The sequence below is a fragment of the Akebia trifoliata genome, chromosome 14 (assembly GCF_017979445.1).
Source record: "Akebia trifoliata isolate Shusen 1 chromosome 14, ASM1797944v1, whole genome shotgun sequence".
Taxonomy (NCBI): Eukaryota; Viridiplantae; Streptophyta; class Magnoliopsida; order Ranunculales; family Lardizabalaceae; genus Akebia; species Akebia trifoliata.
The window spans coordinates 14,397,622-14,421,752 of NC_141388.1; the positions used below are offsets into that span (position 1 = coordinate 14,397,622).

At 32.6% G+C, this 24,131-nt stretch overlaps 1 protein-coding gene across 1 annotated transcript; it reads right to left on the reverse strand.

Annotated features, from left to right (window-relative positions):
• Positions 1-14,375: 14,375 nt before the first annotated feature.
• On the reverse strand, positions 14,376-18,782 carry LOC147386402 (cytochrome P450 714C2-like). Its single transcript, XM_086422032.1, has 5 exons — positions 18,452-18,782; positions 18,011-18,237; positions 15,674-15,924; positions 15,242-15,593; positions 14,376-14,958 (listed from the first exon to the last, which is right to left on the reverse strand). Exons 1-5 carry the CDS (start codon positions 18,735-18,737, stop codon positions 14,530-14,532), a joined length of 1,545 nt encoding a protein of 514 aa, XP_086278158.1. The 5' UTR covers positions 18,738-18,782; the 3' UTR covers positions 14,376-14,529.
• Positions 18,783-24,131: the final 5,349 nt, after the last annotated feature.

A 24,131-nucleotide genomic window follows, 5' to 3' on the forward strand; every position in this document is an offset into this window, starting at 1 on the left:
TTATCAGTTCGATTTCATTTTAGATTCAATTGTATCTAGAAAGGGGATATGGAATTGGTTTTCTTTTGTTTTGTTTTGTTTTGGTTCAGTCCTGTTAAATGGTTATCTGATAGATATCTCGTTAATAATCAATTTGATTGGTGGTTTTTAGTTGTTAGATTTAGTGGTTTTAGTCATGGTATTGAATTGTTTGTCACCTCAATTGGCAAGGTCAATGGTAGGGGAAAAAAATCTTTGAATTAAACAACTAAAAGCAAGGCTAGCTTAATCATAAAGTAAGTTAGGCCATTGCTTAAGGCCCTGTTGGGAGAGCACCCCTAACTGTATATATATAGATGGTCAGGTTCAAGGGACACATGAGAAAACATACGTAAAAGCAATGTAACATTAATAAATTTTCAAAATATGGGTTAGAACTTTCGGATTGAGCCCCCCATATATATATATATATATATATTTTAAATAGGTCATTCTTAAGAATCCAACACATGTACATATGTATCAAAAAAAAAAATATATATATATATATATATCTAGGGGGCCGGTTCAAGGGCCATATGAGAAGACATGAAAAAACTTTCGTTTTTCAAAATAAGAGTTAGATGTTTTGGATTGAGCTGATTTTTTGCAAGGATGGTCACTATGATGAAAAGATCACCCTCACAAAAAATCAGCTCAATCAGAAACTTCTAAATCCATCAAAAGTGATTTACAAATTAATGATAAAAAGTCGACGGTCCACATTCTAAATCACTTTTAATGGGGTTAGAAGTTTCAGATTGGGCTGATTTTTTTTTTAGATGATCTTCCCATCATAGAGATCATCCTCACAAAAAATCAGCTCAATCCAAAATTTCTAACCCATATTTTAAAATTTTATTAAAAACGAAAGTTTTTACATATGTTTTCTCATATGGCCCTTGAACCTGACCCTATATATATATATATATATATATAGGTCATTCTTAAGAATCCAACACTCTCTATACATGTATCAAAAACTCTTCATGTTCCATAAAAAAAGGGACAATGACATCATGTATCCAAAAGTCTTTTCTAAAAATATATGAACTCTTTAGTACCTAATTTATCAAATTCTAATCCAAAAAGGATTTTTGAAATGAAAATATCATAATTACCCTTTCAATGAGTTTTGAAGTTTAAAAAAATATATTTATGATTACAACAATGATGATGATGGAGATGAGTATGATCATCATCAAACTAATTGATCTATGTATATTGGATTTATTAAAATATATAAATAATTAAAACATAATTTTAAAACTCGACTCGAATTTTCATCGAATTGATTCAACTCAAAAATTAGCAAGTCGGCACAAATGAGTCAAATAAAATTATATTGAATTTATGAATAGCTTTCGATAAATAAAATATTTATTTTTTATTTTTCACAGAAATATTAATAACTAAATAAATTGGTTAAGTTTTTAATTTGACTCCCCATACTTTTATATCAAACACTTTGTAGAGCTGTTAAAAGGGTATTTCATGTATTTTTCTTTAAAAAATCTTCAAAAGATTTTTAGGAGATTAATATTTTATTATGTGGGACTTAAATGGTCTGTACTCTTTAATAGGGGATTACTTGATACATATTCTCAAAAAAGAATCCTTCAGTCATTCTTCCCAAAAAAATCCTTTCTTGATAAATCTCACATTTGACCACAGTTGAAAATTTCCCAAAAAAATTGAAATTAGTAATAAGTTTCCAAGTGTGACATGCCCCTGATTTTGACTGAGTATTAGAAACCCCTGTATTTTTTAAACTAAATAGCTCAATCTTCAATCTCAGGCCAAAATACTCAATTTTCCTTTTCGAAACTAGTCATCTTCAAGCTCTTAAATTTTTGTTATATATATTTTTATTCTAATCAACCTATTTTTCAATTCATTGTTTTCAAGCTAGCAATAATTGTTTACAAAAAATCTTAGATTATTCTACTTAAAATTCTATTATTTACTAATTTTTTTTAAAATCATAAATTATTTACAACCCAAAATTAGTCATTTTCAATCTATTGAACCTTGTTTTTCAGGCAACCTTTTTCTACCTTGCCTTAGCCCATTGTACAAAATCCTAGATTTTTCTGTCCAGATTTTCATTGTTTTGTACTTAACTTTATCTTGTCATTGAGGTTTGAAGGTAAGGTAGATGATTAATTTTGAGAAGAAAAATAAATAATTTTTTTATTATCTTTTCCATTAGTTTATTAAGAAGATTGAGGTCAAGGGATGCTTGTCTTCAATTTCAATTGTATTATTGTTATTATTTTTTATTTTTGGTTTTTGATTTTTTAATTCTATATTGAATTTTCTTTTGAAATTTGTTTCTTTCTGTAAGGGTTAACCATATTATCCTATCTAATATTTGATTATGTCCCAAAATGTTTAGTAGATTTGCATCTCAAACAAATGAAAAAAAAAAAATTATTATGTAGAGAATTATATTAATATATTAAATATTCGATATATATATATATATAATAAAAAAAAAAAAAATCTTATTTAAAGTTTTTACCTTAGGCCTCAACTTGGATTAAGACGGACTGTTTATTTGAAACTGTCCATTTTAGTACCATTTATTAGAGATTTTTGGTTGCGGTTGTTGTTGGTAATTGAAATGCCTTTGTTCTGCTACAGGACACATGTTTCTCACAAACGAGATGATTCAAAGTCGTCGAAGTTGAAATTACCATATTTTGTTCAACGAAAAGGAAGTGCTTCACATGGCACGTATCCAGCACAATAAATTGTTGAGGTTTCGAAGAATGATGACATGATGGTTACTGTTGAATTTGTGGGATCTCAAAGCCCAACATTTTGACTAGGCCCGGTCTAAATGTGGTTATTTACGGGTAAGATTTAAATCAGGTTGGGTTCAGTTTGGATATGAGTATGTTTATATTCAAAAAATTTATTCGAATTCATATTTGGATCCGATCTAACCGAATTAATTGATTTGGGTCAGTTGGGTCGGATAATGTCAAGTAGATGTTATTTCAAATAAAATTCTAAAATGTAATCAAATGGTGATTTGAATTCAAAATCTCTCAATTTTAAAAAGAAGTCTTGATCAGTACACTTAACTATTGTTATTTGATGAAAGATAATTTGAAAAATATTAAAATATAACTTGCAAAATAATATATCATTTATATCTTGATAGATGTAGAGATGAATCCATATTCAACCTAGATCTGACTCAGGTCATGGGACATTAATCCATATCCGAACCATATTTTAATTCGGATATATTTGAAGGAATCAAATCCGCTAAATTTAAATTCGGATCATTCAGATTTCGAATAAAACCCGTCCCATTTTAAGTCCTATTCACGGGCCAATAGTCAAAATGTATGATATTTTCCTTGCACCCAATTTCAAGTGTTAAGTAACATTACCCACCTCCAATGTTTTGATTTGTTTCCATTGATCTATCTATGAATGTTTGACTTTACCCTACAATGGACCTAAAGTAATGGCATTTTACAGAAAAGAGGTGTGGAGTTGGGTAAAATTATACAACTCCCTGAGTAAAGGATCTCATGAATAAGGATTGCGTACGTCATACACGATACACGATCCTGAAGATGTAAATGTGAAATCCAATTATTGGGATATAAGATAAATGTATCCTCAGATTACATTACGAATCTCCACGATATATCTTGACTATTGAATTGAATGTAATATTTACAAGATTGGGATTGTGTGTGAACATATGAATTCACTTTCATGAGTCTTTGGATTGAATGTCACATTGATGTATTAATGTACAGCATAAATTTTATTAATCATTAGAAAGGAAATTTTTTAAAAAGATATATTTTGATCCTTAGATTAAACTTTTAAAATAAAATTTGAGAGTTTTATGACCATCCATTTCAAACAACTCAGGATTCAATGCCATGTCCCATTCCTATAAAATACATTAGGTGTCTTGTGGAACACTTTATTTAGTGTTTGGTCCAACCAAAGAATTGTTATTTTCAAATCTAATTAGAAGACAATCCACGTGGCTCAAATGAGGACCTAATTCTACATGATCCAAAGCTGGGGCACCTTTGCCATGAGAAGCTTTAATAGTAGGTCCCTACACGCAAAAGAAACCTATGGTCTTCTGCCGTTGTCGTCACTGCGGTTCAAATTGACTTTTCCAAGCCTACAAACATCTGAAAGGGGTTAAGGACTAGGGTCAACATCCATTATAAAACCACCACCACACCACCACTTTCAAAAAAGATGGCCAAAGGGGCCACTCGGGATGTTACACTTTCCAAGTGCATGTGATGTGCAGCCGTTGCGTGTGTCCTAAGACTAATCTTTGGACAAGATCATGATTTATGGATTAGGCAAATTTCAAATACAGGTTTGATATGCTGTTTACATGGATACCTCGATTATAAAAAACCTAAAATAAAAAAAGAGATGACCGATATTAGAGGTTTCGTAGAGTTGACAAGTTTATTAGTCACCAACAATTAATGACATGATCCGTATAAATGAAAATAAAATAATGTTCGAATAATATAAATAAATTTAAATAGGAGAAATGAGAGAGCAGAGTCGATGTACGGTTGAAAATATTGGGAGAAGGAAATAGAGAGTGAGAGAGAGATTTCAAAAAATCGAAAGAGAAAAATATTCTAAATGTATTAATATTTTATTTTTACTTAAAACACGTGTACTAGGATATATGAATAAGTTTGTAATTTTAAAAATAAACATACCTCGGCAACACGGATGAAGTGCAAATGGGACCAAACAACATAAGTTGAAAAGCATCCAAAAAGGAACACATCATAATAGTAAGAATTTTCTACTTTCTGACGTCCTCCCCTTGATGATGACTTGTGTTGGGCGCACTAATTATAAGAGAAGATTTTTATGTATCTGTACAGTAATAGTCAACTTGATTGACAAGAAGTAGCCAATATTTTCTTGTATGTATAAAACTATAATTAATGATAAGGTTGAAGCACTCTAATATGATTCGTATTAGGTAAAAGGATTCAAGAGATTTTTATTTTTATAGGGGTTGAAGAAAAGGCATTTAGATCATTTCTTTTATAGTATAGAAAAAAAGACATAAGTCAACAGGGCAATGTCATCAACTAAAAACATAGGATATTTCAAATATTCATCAAAATGCCTTGATGCTCTATTGACTTGGGTCTTCTCTGATAGATTAATACAAAAATGATCTCATTACCCTCACCTTCAATCTAGCAAAAATCATTTGATTTTACTTTCCATATTGTAATCTTCAATCCCTTGGGTAAAATGTTTTTACCCTAATTTTATCCTTCAAATTTAAAAAGCAAGATAGGATTTTTTGAAATAGAAATGATGAATTTTTTCATATAAAATTCTTGGATTTTTGACAAAGGATTAAAGTGATGTCCAAAATGTTGGATTGAAAGAAGTTAAATAGATATAAATATAATTTATAACAAAGGTTGAAGAATTTGAACGTGACTTGGTTTTAGAAAGAAAAATAAGAGTTTTTAATTTTTATTTTTATTACAAGTTAAAAAAGATTGTATTTAGGTTAGTTTAGAAAAAAAAAAACAAGATCAAAGGTGACATGTGCATGGTATTACTCTCAAATATTTTCTAATTTGATAGAGAGGTGTCTAAATTACTCAAAAAATTGAGGTGGGGAGGGAAACAATGTCAAATGAGTATGTACTCAATCAATTTGAGAAGATAGTTGGATTATGGGGGGGACAATCTCAAATAATTCTCAAAATATAAGAGGTGCATGGTGTCTTTTGAAGGGGACAATTGCGTCGTTGTCCTTTTTTGACTCCATCCGATTGGTGATTTATGATTTATATGGAAATTTGGGACTTGGTGGGGGCAACATGCTCAATTAATCATCAAAATATGACAGTTGGTGTCTAAATAACCCAAAATTTGGGGGGGGGGGGGGGGGGGGGGGACATTGCCTTCTTGTTATTTCTTGCCTGATTTGCAATCGACGAAGGAGAAAAGATCAACGATCTCATCTTCAATGGTTTTATAATCGGAGATGGAAAAACCTTGGGTTTGGATTGACACAAGAAGAAGAAAAAATTTCGTAAAACTTACTCTAAAGGTATAAATCAAGTGTAAACACCCCAATTTATATGGACCCCACTTGAAAAGGGCTCAAATTTTTTTTTTTTTTTTTTTATCAAAAAACTGTCAACGAAGTAAAGGGCCAAAATCTTTAAAATTTGATCTTTTTAATCAAATCAAAGATTATAGGACTTCTAATGATCTACTAGACTCATAATAAAGTCAATTCATCACCTAAATCTCCATTCACCACCATTCCATTCCTAAATCTAGAATCAAGTCTCAAATCCATTTCTAAGCCCACTTAGGGCTCACCAATCCTCAACCACCCTAAACCTCCATTATAGCCTACACTAAAATCAAATCCCTACTCAAGCCCAAACCAATGTCTATATCCATATCCATTATTCATAATCTCAACCAGTCAAGATTCACACAACCTATAATCATCAAGGTGGACACTTGTTATCATCACAACCCACCTCCCAAAATCATTTTACCCAACTTCATCATCACACCTAAAAGCTACATAATCTATACCACATGTCATCACCCAACATCATCAAATCACTATTACAAGTCATCCCCACACATCTTCTCCTTAAACAATTCACTTAACTCACTCACCCCATACCATTGGATACATGTCACCACCAAACTCACCCTCCCAAAATCTAACCACATAATCCTTTTCATAACCATTCTTTTAATCAAACAACCACATTCCTTAACCTTAACCAACACTTAACCTAGGAATGGGTTGCCATACCAACCCAATTGGATTTTATCCAGGGATTTGGATAAAAAATAACCCCATCCACCATCTTTTACCAAATTACCCTTCCCCAACTTGAAAATGACAAACATCTCATGCTTAAACCTCTTGTCATTCTCCCTTAATCTTCTATGTTGACATTTCTAACCCCAAAAGTCATCCTCAAAACCTATAAAACCCCCTCATCTTTAAAAAAATCCATGTTTGAACCTCTCTCAAGCCTCTTAACTCTCATTTCTATAAATCTCTCATGCTTTCAAGTCCCATCAAATTTCATCTCATCTCAATTTCACTTTAAAACCCCATAAAAATCCCTACTAATCTCCATCTCAATTTCACTTTAAAACCCCATAAAAATCCCTACTAATCTCTTCACTCTCTTCTAGTTAAAACAAAAAATGAATTTTACGTTTCTACTAAGGACTTAAGAAGAATAAAGAAAAGACTCAAGCTTTAAGGTGGATATGGGATATGGTATTTTAAGATTATGTAACTTCCCTTTCCCTCTTTTTCATCTCCATCTCCCTCTTTTATCTTCCCTCTTCATTTCTTTAATTTCAAATTTAGAAAACTCCCATGTTCACCTTCTCCTATCTCTGGTAGATCTAACTTTGATTCTCTTAAAAGTGTAGGGGTTGTAGTCACTTTTAAAAGAAAATTATTTTAAAACCTTAAATATTTTGTGCACATGTTACAAAACTTGTTTTGAGGCTAAAAGTGATTGGGCCCTTCTTCATTCAATGAGAGTGGGCCCACAACCACGAAGTAGATTTTTTTGCATAAGCTTATTCCTTCAAGGCAAAAATATGGAAGGATATCTTTTCTTAATGAGATGACCCTCACAATTTAAGTCGATATCAAATGCCCTTCGCATCTGAAGGCACAAAACCATCGTTTAATCAAATTTTTTATTTTTATTTATTTATCTGAATGTGGCCAAGTTTCTTAAGGCTACCACCTTTTGATGGAGAGAGAGGAGTGCCTAACACTTTCCCTTCTCTCTAATCGAATCCTTACTTAGATCTTAAGTGGATCAATGTCCAAATTCATATGAGAGTCACTACAAAGAAAACAATCTATTTTTCTCAAAATCATATTTCAAGTGTCCATTCATACCCTTTTCGAAAAAAGAATGGTGGCAACTCCAAATCCACATAGTGGTGATCTTCGAACTTGAAAATCATATAGCTACACCAAATACACGATTATAATAGATCAGGATGAACAATTAAATGTGAGAGCTACAATCACGACTCTAATACTAATTGTTAATGCAAAATTGAAAAAATTATAGATCTTGAGCCAACACATCTTGTCATTATTTCTTCAACTGAATCTCATCAAGGAATATGGTTTAATTCACATTCTTATAGCAATATGTGAAGATTAGATATAAATTAATAAAGAATAATGAATCCCTTCCTTGGCTTAATCTTGATTTTTCAAGCTTGTCAATTCAATCAACTATGGTTGAAATTTGATGATCTCAATGAACAATCTACAATACAAAAACATCTCCAATAGTGGCACACTACCCTTGCCTCTACACATGACTTTGTCGATGGGAAAACTTAAGAGAATACTCATTGGGTTGTGTGTGAGGTGGGGACAACTGCACTTAAATAAAAATTAACCCCTAATTCGGCCCATCATAGAATTAGAAAGGATATCTTCTTCAATCCATATGGAAACCATTTAACCATCGTGTAGATATGTAGGCTTCAAAACCTTTGAAGGCTTGAGCTCATCTATTTTGATTTTGGAGTCGCATTCAAAGAGTATATGTGTAAATGGACACCACTAAAATAAGTTTTAAAATTTATTTTAGACTTGTAGTGACTCACTTTCAATGATAAGGTAAATGTCTACCTGAAGTCCTAAGTAAGGAGGTTTGGTTAAGAGACAAGAAAAGTGTTAGGCACTTTGTCCCTATAATTCAAAGATGGTTACAAATATGATCATAAATAAAGTTGAAAACTATTTTTTTCTTTTATTTTCTGATATTAGAAGTGATTATAGAAGTTAAGAGAGTAAAGAACCATAGTTTTATTTTGAAAAATGAACAAATCAAGATAATGAACAAGTCACTACTAGAAGTAAGTGCCTGCTGGATTTTTTGTAAGCTTGGGAATTTGATGGAAATCTACTTTGATTTCATCATTTAAATGCCCCAAAACTTCAATTCTAACTATGTATTCCCGTAGGAGACCTTATTTGTTAGTTTATTCCTTAAATGATGTTCATGGGTTAAACAAAATCAAATTGGAGTCAAACATTATACATGACTTTTTTTTCCATTTTTGGATTATTTTTGTTAGCTCTAAATGTTAAGTATAGGCCCATAAGGATGTATGCCCTTGCTTATAGTTATTTAAGTGTGTGTGTGTGTGTGTGTGTGTGTGTGTGCATGGAACTGTATACATGAGATGTACTTGGACAGAGAAGATTACCCTTAAAGAGGATTTACTCTCTAGTTCTATTGTCATAAAAGAAAAGTAAAACAAAATAATTATTATTCTAGGAAACTTAAAGTGCAAGAAAAGTAAAAAAAAAAAAAAAACTAAAATTTTTACACTATGAATTTAAATTGCATTGAAATAAAATAAATTAAGAAAATTTATTCTAATGCTCACAATGAGCTTATTGTGGACTTAATGAGGGGGATATTACCTTAAATAAGGATTACTCTCTACACCCAAGCCTTTAAACTAAAAATTAGAGATCTACATTATTAAAACCATAAAGAGAAGCTTGAAGATGAAAGACATTAAAAGTAAAAGAAAAAAAAGATAAGAGTAGGAAATTAGAAATAGGGATTTAAGCTAGAATTCCTCCCACCTTGGTCTCCTTCTTTTTCTATGGATCTCTAGGGAGGTTTGGAGATAATAGGCGTAAAAAAGATACTAGAGAGGGATTTGAGCAAAAATTTGGATCACCAACTGAACTCCTCTTCTTTACTTTGAATGAGAATCCTATTTATAATATTTTGGGAGACCCTTGAAAATAATTTGATCTTAAAACCAAGACATTCCTTAAGTCACAAAAAATCATATTGAATGACTTCTTTTACTCCTTAACAACTTGACCTTGATGGTCTTTCACTCACCCATGAGTCTAACTAATCAAGATGATCAAATGACAGGTTAATAAAAAAAATCAAGAGTTCTAAATTTTTTTTGAAAAGGGTAAAGTAGTCCTAAACTTTAAGCTTTGAGTCAATTAAAAGAGAATCAAGCCAAATGACATATAAATAATTGATAGATTTTTGGACTCTTTGGTCACTTTCCTTAAGAGAGTTTCTAATAAACTAGGGGTGAATAGGTCATTGAGCATAAATTCTAGAAAATTCTCTAGGGTGGACAAAGTGGTCATAAGTCTTGGAAGATAGTCAATTTACATTAAGTTCCATAGGATCTGTTTGAGTTTTGAAGAAGATTGAAAGGGTAGAAGGGTGAATTGCATTTAATAGGTCTCAATAAATTGGGTTTAAGTGAGCTAATTCTCCCTAAGTGGGGACCAAGAAGGACCTTGGGTCATAATTTAAAGACAAAGGAGATTACTAAAATACTTAGGTGAGGGAAAACTGTGGCGCCCCGCCGAACACTAACACAAATCCCCATGTCAAATCTTGAGGTATTATGTAGCACCTCGAAATTTCGGCATGGTCTCCTCTGTTTATGTTAGCATTCCAAGGCGTTCAACCTGCACCTGATAAACGACATACAATCCTGCATACATATACAAAATATAATACTAGCGGAAGCTTATATACGTCTAATATCCCACGATAGATCAGAGTGCGGAAGAAGAAAACTTATATACACGATTATACAGAGATTCCTCACTCTAACAAAAGTCCTAACACTCAGAACAGAATCTATAATATTACCTAGACAAACTAACACCACTAGAGGGATGTAGCCCCAATACTCACCAAGTGACGAACTCTGGCTGTCTATCTGACCCACCAGATGATTCTCACTCATGCTCTATACCTGTCTCGTCAAACTTCATATCTGAAACTAAAAAAAAATAGAGAAGGAAAGCGTGAGTAATAATGGTTACCCAGTAAGGAAACAAACAATTTCTGTCAATAACCCCTCCTAGCATGAACGAATAAGCATACTGAATCATTTTAAAATATTCAAATTTTTACATAATAAACTACGATTAACTGGTACATATAGCCAGGGATGAGCAACTAAACATTTTAAAACTGACATTATATCAATTAGCAGTACTCACTATACCATTTTCTTTATGTACAAATCTAATTGATCAAATGGAAACATTAAACATGCATTTCATTTTATATATCAAAGTAAAGTAACAGATACATAATACACAATGGTGGAGTATTGGAATTAGAGAGTTGGGATTCACGACTGGATCGCTCCCAGTCGGGACATGATGTTACAATTCTTCTCTGGCTTTTAGTTCCTGATTTTGTGGCCAGTCGCTGCCCTTACCACGTTTGGTTGACCATTTATCCGGCTCAGGCTGGTCGTTTGACGTGATCGTAAGCAATGAGTCTCTTTTTGATGTGTCAGAACGTTCGACTACTATAGATTGTTAGTGATCACTGACTAATCATCTTCGTCTATGCCTATCAGACGTGCATGTGATTCCCAAATATACAAACCATTCATATATGACCACCTTTACATTACAAGTTCACTGGTAAAGATAGAGAGGAATATCCCGGATTCCAGTTGTGACTCCACTCTCAAACGCGTTCCATACCACGTATGAGCTTGGTGGCCCCTACCGTACATCCCAGGATAGTACACCACTCCGGATGATATGACGCACTATCCCTTCAGGTATTCACAAACTCTTTAACAGCTCACAAAATAGTTAGATATATATATATATATAATATATATATATATATATTATTTTCATTTGAAAACAAAAGAGAAATTAACAATACAAGGTTGAGAATAGATATCCAGTTTCCTACCATGCAAGTGTGGCCACCCAGCCTAAAATAAATAACAAACGAAAACGTAAACAGCGTCTCGCGCTAACAGAAAGGAAATAAACATGCAACCAATAATATTATCCCTGGATATCTGTTCACCAACCTAAACACAATATAACAACGTAAAATGCAGACATCACCCCTCGGGTGTGACTCTGACATTTTACCGTTTCATACTCTTTTTCCCTTTTTCCGACTTTTACAATTTTCAATCTTTTCAATAAAACATTCATTTTCTGATATTCATCAACTCAATATGAGTTCATTGAATATTAAATCACATTTTCCAACTAAAGAATTTATTTTTATCAATAATATTAAAAAAATAAATAAATTTCATATCAAAACGGGGTCCGAACAGTGCACAAGACCCAATTTATGGAAATAACCCGTTAAAATACCCTACCCACGTATAATTTGTTAAAAATACAATTAAACATATCAAACATGCAATTTCTGGCGTGAATTTTTGAAATAACAAAATAATTCCATATTTTAGAAATACATCTAAATTTTTTCGATAAAATCCTAAATGCAATTTTAACAATCTACGATTATTAATAGAAATTGAGAGTTCTTTACAATGTCTAGGCAAAAGGATCGAAGCACGTGCATGAAAATCGAGGCGATCGACACGGAAATCGAGACGGACCAAACTTTAAAGAGGCTGATTTTCAAAATCGGCCCGGTGGTTTCGAAGATCTCGATGTGCTCGTCTCTTCTTCCTTCTACGGCGAAAGGTGGTTTGACCCCGAAACCGATGAAAACCGAGGTTGAAGTTACGAAAATCTCCGTATAAAAATACGGCTGATTTTTGACTATACGGGGTGAAAAACACGAGAAAATGGAAGGAATTTGGTTGGATTATGTAGAGAATGAGGCTGCGGACATTTCTCCCTTCTGCGTTGGAAGACGATTTGACCCAGAAACGGACGAAATCTGAGGTTAAAGTTTCGAAACTTCCGTATCCAAATACGACTGATTTTTGACTATATTGGATGAAAAAGAAAGTGAAATGGAAAGATGTTGGGTGGGTTTCATAGATGTCGAGGCTGCGGACCTTTTTCTCTTCTGCGACGATCGTCGAAAATGGACCGTTTGCAAGAGATCTAAAGTGGAAAAATCAGAGGAAAAATAAATTTTTTTTTCATTTTTTATTTGTCGCGCGGCTGTGTGGACGAGTTGGGGGAGATGACATATAAAAAAATTTTAAAATATTATTTATATAAAATTTGGGACGAATTCGATATTTCGTCTATTGTTTTGATCGATGATAACTTGATCATCCGAACTCCAAAACTGACAAATGAATACTCTATTTCGCCTAATTTTTCATTCTAGATCTAATAGTATAGTCAATTTCTACAAATCTTGTCTCTAACAGAAATTTACATTTTTGGCTTGATGTGACCCCTAAACTTGATGTCGTTTTCGTTTTTGACGATAATTCGACTTCCTGATCTCCAAAAATGACAAATAAATAATCCATGTTGAATAATTTTTTATTATGAACCCAATGGTATAATCGAATTTAAAAATTATTACTCTAAAAAGTCACTGTTTTAGCCTGGTCCGACCCGGTAATCGAGGATTTTTCAACTTTTATATTCGGACTCGCATTTAAGCGTGCTTACAGGCTAAACTATGTTTTTCGATCATTTTAAATCTAATGGTGAGGTCAAATTCCATTAAAAATTATCAGAAACATCCTAAAATTTTATCCCTAAATCCCACTTTCAAGATTTTCTTAAAATTCCACTATTTATTTTTTCCTCGAGATACGAATTAAAAATTCGGGGTGTTACAAAAACTATGAGGTTTAAGACATGGGTAATGGGATAATTAAAAAGGGATGGAACATCTAACTTAAGAGGGGTTGATGAGGTCATTTGTTGGAGAGGATCTCATGCACACATGGGACAAGCTAAATGTCCAACAAACTTGGATAATGACAAGGAATGGCCATAAATAATTATGCTTGGCCTTTCTTGAGGAAAGGCCAGCGCAAATTTACACCTGTGCACCATAAAGCAATGGTCAGAACAAAATATGACCTTACCATATGTTTCAAATGGCCAGACAATGCTTTGGCCATCTGTTAGGTATGGCCAGGTAAAAAGCAATTTTTTTTATAATTTGATTTGATTGGTCTGAGTGGGTCATATTCGATTGATTGAAAAGTTCTATCAATTTGATCCCCGACGCTAGATGCAAATGAGCTCTCGAGCTTGTTCGATCAAATTGGGGTGTCTACACATTGTATTTGAAAACCCAATTAGATTGCAAATCGAATTTCTAATTTAAACATTTATTCCCTTTTGAGCAACTATTCAATCCTTCAAAAATCTTTATTTGTTTGGGCCACCAAAATACATTTTATATATAAAATCACCAAAGTTACAAAACAAGTTTATATAGAAATAAAATTTCCAACATTTGCTTCAAAGATCAAATAAAAATATTCATATCGTCTGAGATATTAAGACAACTTGTCCGAAGTATCGTTCATGAGCAAGATGAGACATGATATTGTTATTGAAAGCCATGACACCACATTTTCTTCTAATTCATATATATATAATGATCGCATATATCAAGCAAGTTAAATAACTTGCTTTCTTATTCTCCAAAATACAAACTAAAGTATAAAAGAAATTGATAAAAAAAATTCAAATACAAAATTTCACACTTTCCTTATGATGAGATCAAGTCCATCTGCGGGCTCTATAATCAACCTTTGAGTAGGAGAGTGACGATATTTTGGAGAAAGTGAGAAACATAACTTGGACACAATGAGAGATATGAGAACCTTCAGTTCTGCCAAGGCAAAGTTTTGTCCCAAACATGTGCGTGGCCCGATCCCAAATGGCATGTAGGCGTATGGACTCTTGCTAGTAGCACCAATAATTCCATTGGCGAACCTTTCTGGGTTAAACTTAAGCGCATCGGATCCCCATATTTCAGGGTCTGTGTGCAATGATAGCACTGGGATCCATAGGTTAACTCCTTTTGGAACATTTAGGACACCGAACTTCATCTCCTCTAAGGCCTCCCTTGATATGATTGCCACAGGTGGATAAAGACGTAACGTTTCATTAATCACCATCGTCAACTGCCATGAAAAATAAAAAATGGGTTACAAAAATTATGCAAATTAACATAATTATCATTTGTCATTCATCTGGTTGCAATAAACTTGTTACGGCCCCAAAAGAAAATGACGTAACCTTTTAATATTTTTATCGCTTAAATTTTTTTGGTGCATTGGTTAGGTCTTATCAAAATGGTATCAGAGCCAACATTAGCTAACAACGTCTACTATAAAGCATGGTGGCCTTCACCATTATTGCCAAGGGGTTTTAGGATTTTATCATAAATGTTGGTTACATACTTACCACTTTCATCTTATGAAGTATATCATAATCTACAAGGCGATCCCCACAGACTTCCAATGCCTCGGTTCGGACCCGATCTTGCCATTCTGGATGTGAAGCCAATAGCATCAAGATCCATGTCGCAGTGACCGCAGTAGTCTCGTACCCAGCTAGGTAGATGTTTTTACAATTATCAACGATGAACTGGTCAGTGTCTATGCCTTGATCATCATAATTGGCACCCTCAAGTATCATTTGTAGCAGGTCATTTTCAAATGTAGCTTTTCTACGTTCATTCACCAGATTTAAGATCAATGAACGAACCTCTTTCTCTAACCTCCAGATTTTTCTGTTGTTCTTGGAAGGAATATATCTAACATGAAATATAACATGTCAATTTATGAATAATTAATCTAATAGCAATAGCTATTATGTGTTAGAAAATGCTCATACCTCATGGAAGGAAGGCCCATAACTAAACGTGTCTTTGCCATGGTTTCTTGAAGAGATCTAAGCCTTGAGAAGATCTCTTTTCCTTTAGAAAAATTGCTCCCAAAGCAAGCTCTTGAGATTACATCGCCAGAGAAACTTCTCATATCTTGATCAACTCTTATATCTCTAATGCCCATTTCACTTTGATCAATTCTAGTCTCCCATGATTTCAATAGTGAAGTTGCAGACTCCACCATTAAATTCACCATTCCCTACAATAATGGAATTTTGAAGTGTAAAAATGATATAAAAGACAATAAAATAATAGCCCATATAGCTATTAGCAAACATGATCCATGTACATTATATTTGTGTGAACCCAGTGGGTTGGCCTAGTGGCAAGCCAAGCCCTGATAAGACCCTCAAGAAGGGTAGATCAAGTGTTGAAACCCCACGAAGCTATGTATTCCTTGGGGCCACCCTCTTGGATCCGGTTTACCCTCGACTCAACCAGTTGCATGTAAGACTTATTAAGGGGTGGTGTGTGTGGCTGCGGGATTAGTCTCACCCAAAGGGGGGTGATACCCACGATAAGAATAAATATATATATATATATATGGGGGCGGTTCAAGGGCCATATGTAAAAGCATATGAAAAAACAATGGTTTTTCAAAATATGGGTTAGAGGTTTTGGATTGAGCTGATTTTTTTGCAAGGATGGCCACTATGATGAAAAGATCATCCACACAAAAAATCAGCTCAATCAGAAACTTCTAAATCCATCAAAAGTGATTTACAAATTATTGACAAAAATTGGTAAAAAATCGATGGTCCACATTCTAAATCACTTTTAGTGGGGTTAGAAGTTTCAGATTGGACTGATTTTTTTTTCGGATGATCTTCCCATCATAGAGATCATCCTCACAAAAAATCAGCTCAATCCAAAATTTCTAACCCATATTTTGAAAATTTATTAATGTTACGTTGGTTTTACATATGTTTTCTCATATGTCCCTTGAACCTGACCGTATATATATAGGGAAGCGTTCACAAGCCCTAAAGAGAGCCAAACATTTTTTTCAATGTATGCATTAGAAGTTTCGAAATGGGCTGATTTTTTGTCAAACCTACGATTTTGCAGAACCCATATGACAAATGACACAAAAACTAAGGAGGGTAGTTTTATAAATTAGGGATGCCTTAATACATGAAAATTCATGTGATTGGTCGATACGGGATTTTGTGAAATCCGAGATTGACTATTTAGTGAGCAAAATTATTTTGGTAGGCTGGGGCTTTTAAGGGATAAAGAAGGAACAAATGGGAGAAATTACTGTTAGAAAAAACTCTATGATCCAAGGTATAAATCAAACAAGAACACAAGAATCTCATACGACACAAGATATACGTGGTTCAGTCAAAGCATCAATCTATGTCCACGGGCGAAAATGGTGATTTCACTATATTAACCAAAGAAAAACAGGTTTCAATTTCTCTCTGTCTCTCTTATATGTCTCACACCCTTTTTGAGTTTCATCTCTTGGGTTGTAAAGAGGTTAAACAGGTCGGATCCAAAACCAAACAAAATGGGCCCAATATTTTGCCCGGGGGCTTCGCTCACGGACCTCGGGTAATGGTGGGGAAACCCCACACATTACCAATTAAACAGGTCATGCGGGTCATTAACAGATCATCAAAAGATTCAGTTTGAATCCACGAAAATCTCCATATACAAGAATAGAAGACATAACCCAACAATTACACACTGGAACATTTAAAAGAATAGCACCCTTTCTAACTAAGAAATCAACCTTTCTCTCTAAAAAAAACATAAAAAATTGAAAATCTTATTAGCAAAGATTCAAATGTCTTGGAAGGCCACACAAATTTTACAAATAGCTAAAAAACGTCTATTTTATTGGGGGATAAAATAAAGGCTAAAAAGTAAAATCACAATTTGGTAAAAATAGATAAATACCAACATTGGATTATGGCTCTTGTGATAAATATTTTAAAAACATTGTTGGGAAAGTTTTGGTATTTTTCCCTATAAAACCTCACTGGTTCTATATTTGAATTGAGAAAAGTGGAGAGAAGAGAAACTCATTAAGAGAAGAGAATGTCAATTCCTCTCCATCATGTTTGGATTGACAGGAGAGAACTTGGGACAACTTTGAAAATTTAAAATATCTTAAAAGAGATTTAGGGGTAGAATTGAAATTATAAAATATTTTAAAAGGGTTTCTCTCCGTGTCTCCCCTCTTAACATTCCAAACAAGGGAAATGAAGAGAAACTCATTATTTTCTCTTCTCCCCATTTCTCTCAAGAGTTAACAAATTGTTCTCGAATTTAATTACCTTAACCTTGTCCATGTACAATTCTGGAGCTATTATTTTCCTTTGGTGTGCCCAATATGCACCGTTTGAAGTCAAAATGCCATGGCCAAGCAAAGCTCCACGTTCCTTTTGTTGATATCCAGGCTTCCCCAAGTTGAAAGATGTACATATGCTCATCTCCTTCACCACATCAGGTTGGGTCAGGTGTAGTAGTTGAAGGTTGCCAAGCGAAAACATGAATGTTTCACCTGTCAGATTCAAAATGCAATAGTCAACAAGAGCAAAAAAAAAATGTTCAAAAATCTTCGGTCGATCAAGCGTATCCTATCTATAGTTCCATCATAAGAAATAACCATAGAATGGGTGTTTAATTTTTTTCTTCAAAAAATTTGGTTAAATTTGTTGTGTTGTAACAACATCAATGTGTTGCAGCATATAATACTGCCTACAACATATACGTACCGTATTCCTTTCTCCATTGCTCCATGAATGGGAAGATGATGGAAGCACAATCATGGGAGATATCTCCTTCAGTTGGAGCATTAATAGCCGTTGATTGGATTCTCTTCATCTCTAGGATATTCCCATAAAGAAAAGAAGGAGTGGGTCCTCTGATCCCTTGCTTTCTAAGAATAGAGCGAAGTTTTTCAGGGTTAAAGAAGAGAGCCTTGTAAAGATGTATTAATAAGGGAAAGAAAATAATCAAAGTGAGAGAAAAGAAGATCTTGACAAGTAATAAGAGCTCCATGGAAGAAGGGTTCTCTAGCTCTCTCTCTCTCTCTCTCTCTCTCTCTCTCAATGGTGTGTATTGGATCTATCATGATTCACATATTTATAGGTACTTGAATTTGAACGACTATTTCAACTTGAAATGAAAATAATTTCTAGAAAGAAAATAATATATGAACCCATTAGAAAAAAAAATCATTAATGTCTTTGGTCCTAAGTCAAGTACTGGATGCCCTCCGAATCTGGGGATATAAGGAGACCGATGAGTGTCTACCCCCATTGAAAGATCATCTGTATAAACCAAGGCTTTTTCTATATATATATTTTTTATGTTATTCCAATTAATTTTAAAGATTACTAAGAATTTGACTTAAACATCAGAATTTCTTTAACAAACCACTGCTTTAGAATATAATATCTCAGAAAAATTGGTGTTGTTACATCTCTCGAGAAGTAGGGAAGTTTTTTCTGTATCCCTAAGGATGCTAATAGATTGGGTGTAATTGTAAATCTGATCCAATAGTTTGGGTTTGGCTCAAGGATCTAGGATGAATTATTTGTTGATCCCTAGACCATTCTTGTTCTAGATAGTGCACTACAACATTTTTGGTCTACAGCGGCGGATATTTTCGCCACTATATGGTTATTTATCCGCCGGTAAAAGATATTGTGGCGATGAGCAGCAGAAGCAAGATCCGACGGTGCTTCCTCCATCGCTAAATGCAGCAGCAGATAATACTTTTCACTGTAGAAGGTAATACCATTAGCGGCGGCTCACCATATCCGTTGCAATAGGTCAAATTTTAAATTAATATTATATGCAAGATATAGCGACGGGAATGAATATCCGCTACAATAGGAAAATTTCAATTACTAAAAAAATATATAACATATAGCGGCATATATTATTATCCGCTGCTATAGGCTAGTTTTAATCAAATAGTATAGGGGCGGAGCTTCAGATCCGTTGCAATATGTCAAATTTCAATTAATTAAATTTTAAAAAAAATTGATAAACAGAATTCACCACTAAATATAAGTTTTATTTAAATTTTTTTGTTTTTATAGTGGCGGATAAAATCATCTGCTGCTATATTCAATTTTAAATCGGAAAAATTGGATGTTTATAGTGGCGGATACAATAATCCGCTGCTATATTATAATTTTAAAAAAATTGATAAACAGACCTCATCATTAAATATAAGTTTTTATTTAAAAGTTTTAATTTTTTATACTGGCGGATACAGTAATCCGCTACTACATTCAATTTTCAATCGAAATGTTTATTTAAAATATTGAATGTTTAGAGTGGCGGATAAACCACCGCTGGTATAGTTCAAATTTTTTTTTTTTTTAAAGGTTGATAAATAGAACTCATCACAACATATATGTTTTTATTTAAAAATTTTGATTTTTGTAGTGACGGATAAAATAATTCGCCGCTATATTCAATTTTAAAATTGTTTTATCAAAAAAATTGAGAATGTTTATAGTGACGGATAAAATAATCTGCTGCTATATGATAATTTAAAAAAAAAAATTCATAATAGAACTCATCACTAAATATAAGTTATTATTTTAAAAAAGTGATTTTTATGGTGGCGGACAACGTAATCCATGGCTATATGCACTGAATAAGTAAAGCGGGGTGTATGGGAATCCCTATAACGGTGGGTAGAATTATCAGTTGCAAAAAAATCGATTTCTAGTGACGGATAAAATTGTCCACTGCAATAAACATATTTATAGAGGTGGATAAAAGTATCTGCTATTATAAACAATCGTTGTAGGCCAAAAATGTTGTAGTGGTGGTACAATCCAATAAAATGTGAAAAACATATAGAAGTATATTTTATTTTGTTTATGTTTATTAAGTGAATAGTGTTGAAGTGAACGGTCCTTGTGTGTGAATATTAAAGTTACTTGAAGAAAAACTTGCCTTATTGGTGAAATGTAGTTAAACAATAGAATGTTCCAAAGGATAAAATGAAGTAATTAGGTCGTCATTGTTGGAAAGTGGGCACTAAATTATCTAGATGATTTGAGTCCCTTAAATTTTCATGTTCAAATAATCACCCTTTGAATATGTTTTTATATTAAAACCTATGTGCATTCCTTCCTATTGCATCATCATCAATATTACTTTTATAACCAATAATACGAAATAAGGCGTCATTTAGTAACACGAATTTACCATGGTCTTTGTTTAATTTTCAATGTGGATGTAATAGAAAAATTATTTTCGTAAGGATTGGTTGACAAATATTTTCTCAGTTTGGTAAATAAATAATAATAATAAAAAAAAACTCATGTTTTTTGAGAAATCTCTCTCAAAAACATGCAATTGAACACGCAATGAATGATATTTTCTTAAGAAAATAGCTTTTTAATTTAATTTATCATGCAATCATACATACCCTAAGGAAAAATCCAAACATAAGAGTTGATCCGTGTAATATTAACCTTTTAAAAATGACCATTAAATCATGCTCCAAGATTTTTCTGATCATAGTTATAATGGGTCTTATTAATGTGCCCTAAGGGCAGACATTAAAGCGTAATAAATACACTTTGAAAATTGGAATACGAAGGTATTTTAATTTTAAAAAAAATTATGGGTATTTTTGAGAAAAACTTTCCAATTTTCAACAAAATGTTATGGACCAACGTGGGCCACGTTAGAGTTAAGAATGTATGGATGGAAAAAAATAAAAAAAATTGTTGACTTTTTTTTGTAAATGGAGAAAAAAGTCTCATCACCTTCGTTTGGAAAGAAATGGAATTATTCAGAATTCTTACACATGGAGAAAGTTTAGGTGAAGGTTGGGTGGAACTCATTTGAAAAATCATTTTCTTGAAAGTAATCTTTTTCACGAAATCACCAAACGGAAATCTGTTTTCTTGTTATTTAGTTGAACTGTAACGCAGAAAGAATAAAAAAATTCAAAATTTCAAAACTTAAAAAAAAAACTAATAATAAGAACCAGAAGAGAGACAAGTCATTCTTTTTTTTAATAATTTGGGGGACACAAGAAAATTCAACTGATGCCACGAATGTATAAGAATCAAATAATTATGGATTCATGAGATCATGGGATCAATCTAGAAAGGAAGATTATGGAAGAAATTTTCTAAGAAAAACACTTTCCTTACTATCTTAGTAAAGATTATAAGCCTTACAAAGAGCTGTTTTGGTCAAATGGATTATCAAATTAGTAATCCAACACCACATGCCTCTAGATTTCATGGAAAAACTCAGATTAAAAAAATAAAATCCTTTTGATCTTTATCCAATGTTGGATTTTATCAAAAGAAAAAAAAAATTATTTAGACATCCCCCCCCCCCCCCAACCGACTTTGGCTGAGTATTTAGAAACCCTTGTATTTTTTAAACAAAACACCTCAATCTTCAATCTCTAGTCAAAATCCTCAATTTTTCTTTTCGAAACTAATCATCTTCAAGCTCTTAAAATTTTGTTATATATTTTTTTATTCTAATCAACCTATTTTTCAATTCCTTGTTTTCAAGCTAGCAATAATTGTTTACAAAAAAATTTAGATTTTTCTACCAAAAATACTAGATAATTCTACTCAGAATTCCATTATTTACTATTTTTTGAAAAATCCTAAATTATTTACAACCCAAAATTAGTCATTTTCAATCTATTGAACCTTGTTTTCAGACCACCTTTTTCTCCCTTGCCTTAGCCCATTGTACAAAACCCTAGATTTTTCTGTCCAAATTTTCATTGTTTTATACTTAACATCTTATCTTGTCTTTAAGGTTTGAAGGTTAAAGTAGATGATTAATTTTGAGAAGAAAATAAATGATTTTTTTTATTATCTTTTCCATTAGTTTATTTAGAAGATTGTGGTCAAGGGATGTATGTCTTCAATTTCAATTGCATTATTGTTATTATTTTTGACTTTTGATTTTTGGTTTTTGATTTTAAAATTCTATATTGAATTTTCTTTTGAAATTTGTTTCTTTCTGTAAGGGTTAGCCATATTATCCTATCTAATATTGGATTATGTCCCTAAATGTTTAGTAGATTTGCATCTCAAACAAATGAAAACAAAAAAATAGTTATTATGTTGAGAATTATAATAATATATTAAATATTAAATATATGTAAAAAAAAAAAATGATTTAAAATTTTTACCTTGGGCTTCAACTTGTATTAAGACGGCCTGACTAAAAGTCATAACAATCAGACTATTTATTTGATTTGCAAACTGTCCATTTTAGTAACGTTTATTAGAGATTTTTGGGTTGTGGTTATCGTTGGCAATTGAAATGCCTTTGTTCTACTACAAGACACATGTTTCTCACAAACGAGATGATTCAAAGTCGTAGACGTTGAAATTACCATATTTTGTTCAACGAAAAGCAAGTGCTTCACATGGCACGTTTCCAAGGTTTTGAAGAATGATGAGGTTGACAATTTGACATGATGGTTTCTGTTGAATTTGTGGGATCTCAAAGTCCAATATTATTATCCCTGGATATCCGTTCATCAACCAACACAAAGCATTACAATGTAAAATGCAGACATCACCCCTCGGGTGTGACTTACATTTTACCGTTTCATATATATATATATATATATATATATATATATTTACAGTTTTCAATCTCTCGAAAAAAATATCCACTTTCTAATATTCATCAACTCAATATGAGTTCATTGAATATTAAATCATTTTTTCCAACTATGAAATTCATTTTTATCAATAATATTGAAAAATTACAAAACTTAAATCAAAACGAGGTCTGAACGATGCCCAAGACCCAACTAACGGAAATAACCCAATGAAATGTCCTACCTACATATAATTTATTATAAAATACAATAAAACAAATCAAATATAAAGGTTCAGACGTGCATTTGAAATAAAGAAAAGAATTATATATTTTTTTAAACCCAATACAAATTTACGATAAAAATCATAAATGTAATTTTCATAAATCTACAATTACCAATAGAAATTGAGTTTTTACAAATCTCTAAGCGACATAATTGAAACACGTGCGTAAAAATATAGAAGATTGACACGGAAATCGAAGCAGATCAAATTTCGAGGTGACTAATTTTTGAATTTAACCCAGTGGTTTCGAAGATCTCGATGTCGTCATCATTTCTCCCTTTTGTAACAGATGACGATTTTGCCTTAAAATAGATGAAATCTAGGATCGAAGTTTCGAAACTTCCATATCATCTACAACTGATTTTTGACGATATGGGGTGAAAAAGAAGAGAAAATGAAAGGAAATTAGGTGGCTTTTGTAGAGAACGAGGCTGCGGACGATTTTTTCTTCTACATCAAAGGTCGAAGACGAATCGTTTGTGACGAATCGAAGTTTGAAGATCGAAAGAAAAACTAATTTTTTGTTAAATGTTACGGCTGGTTT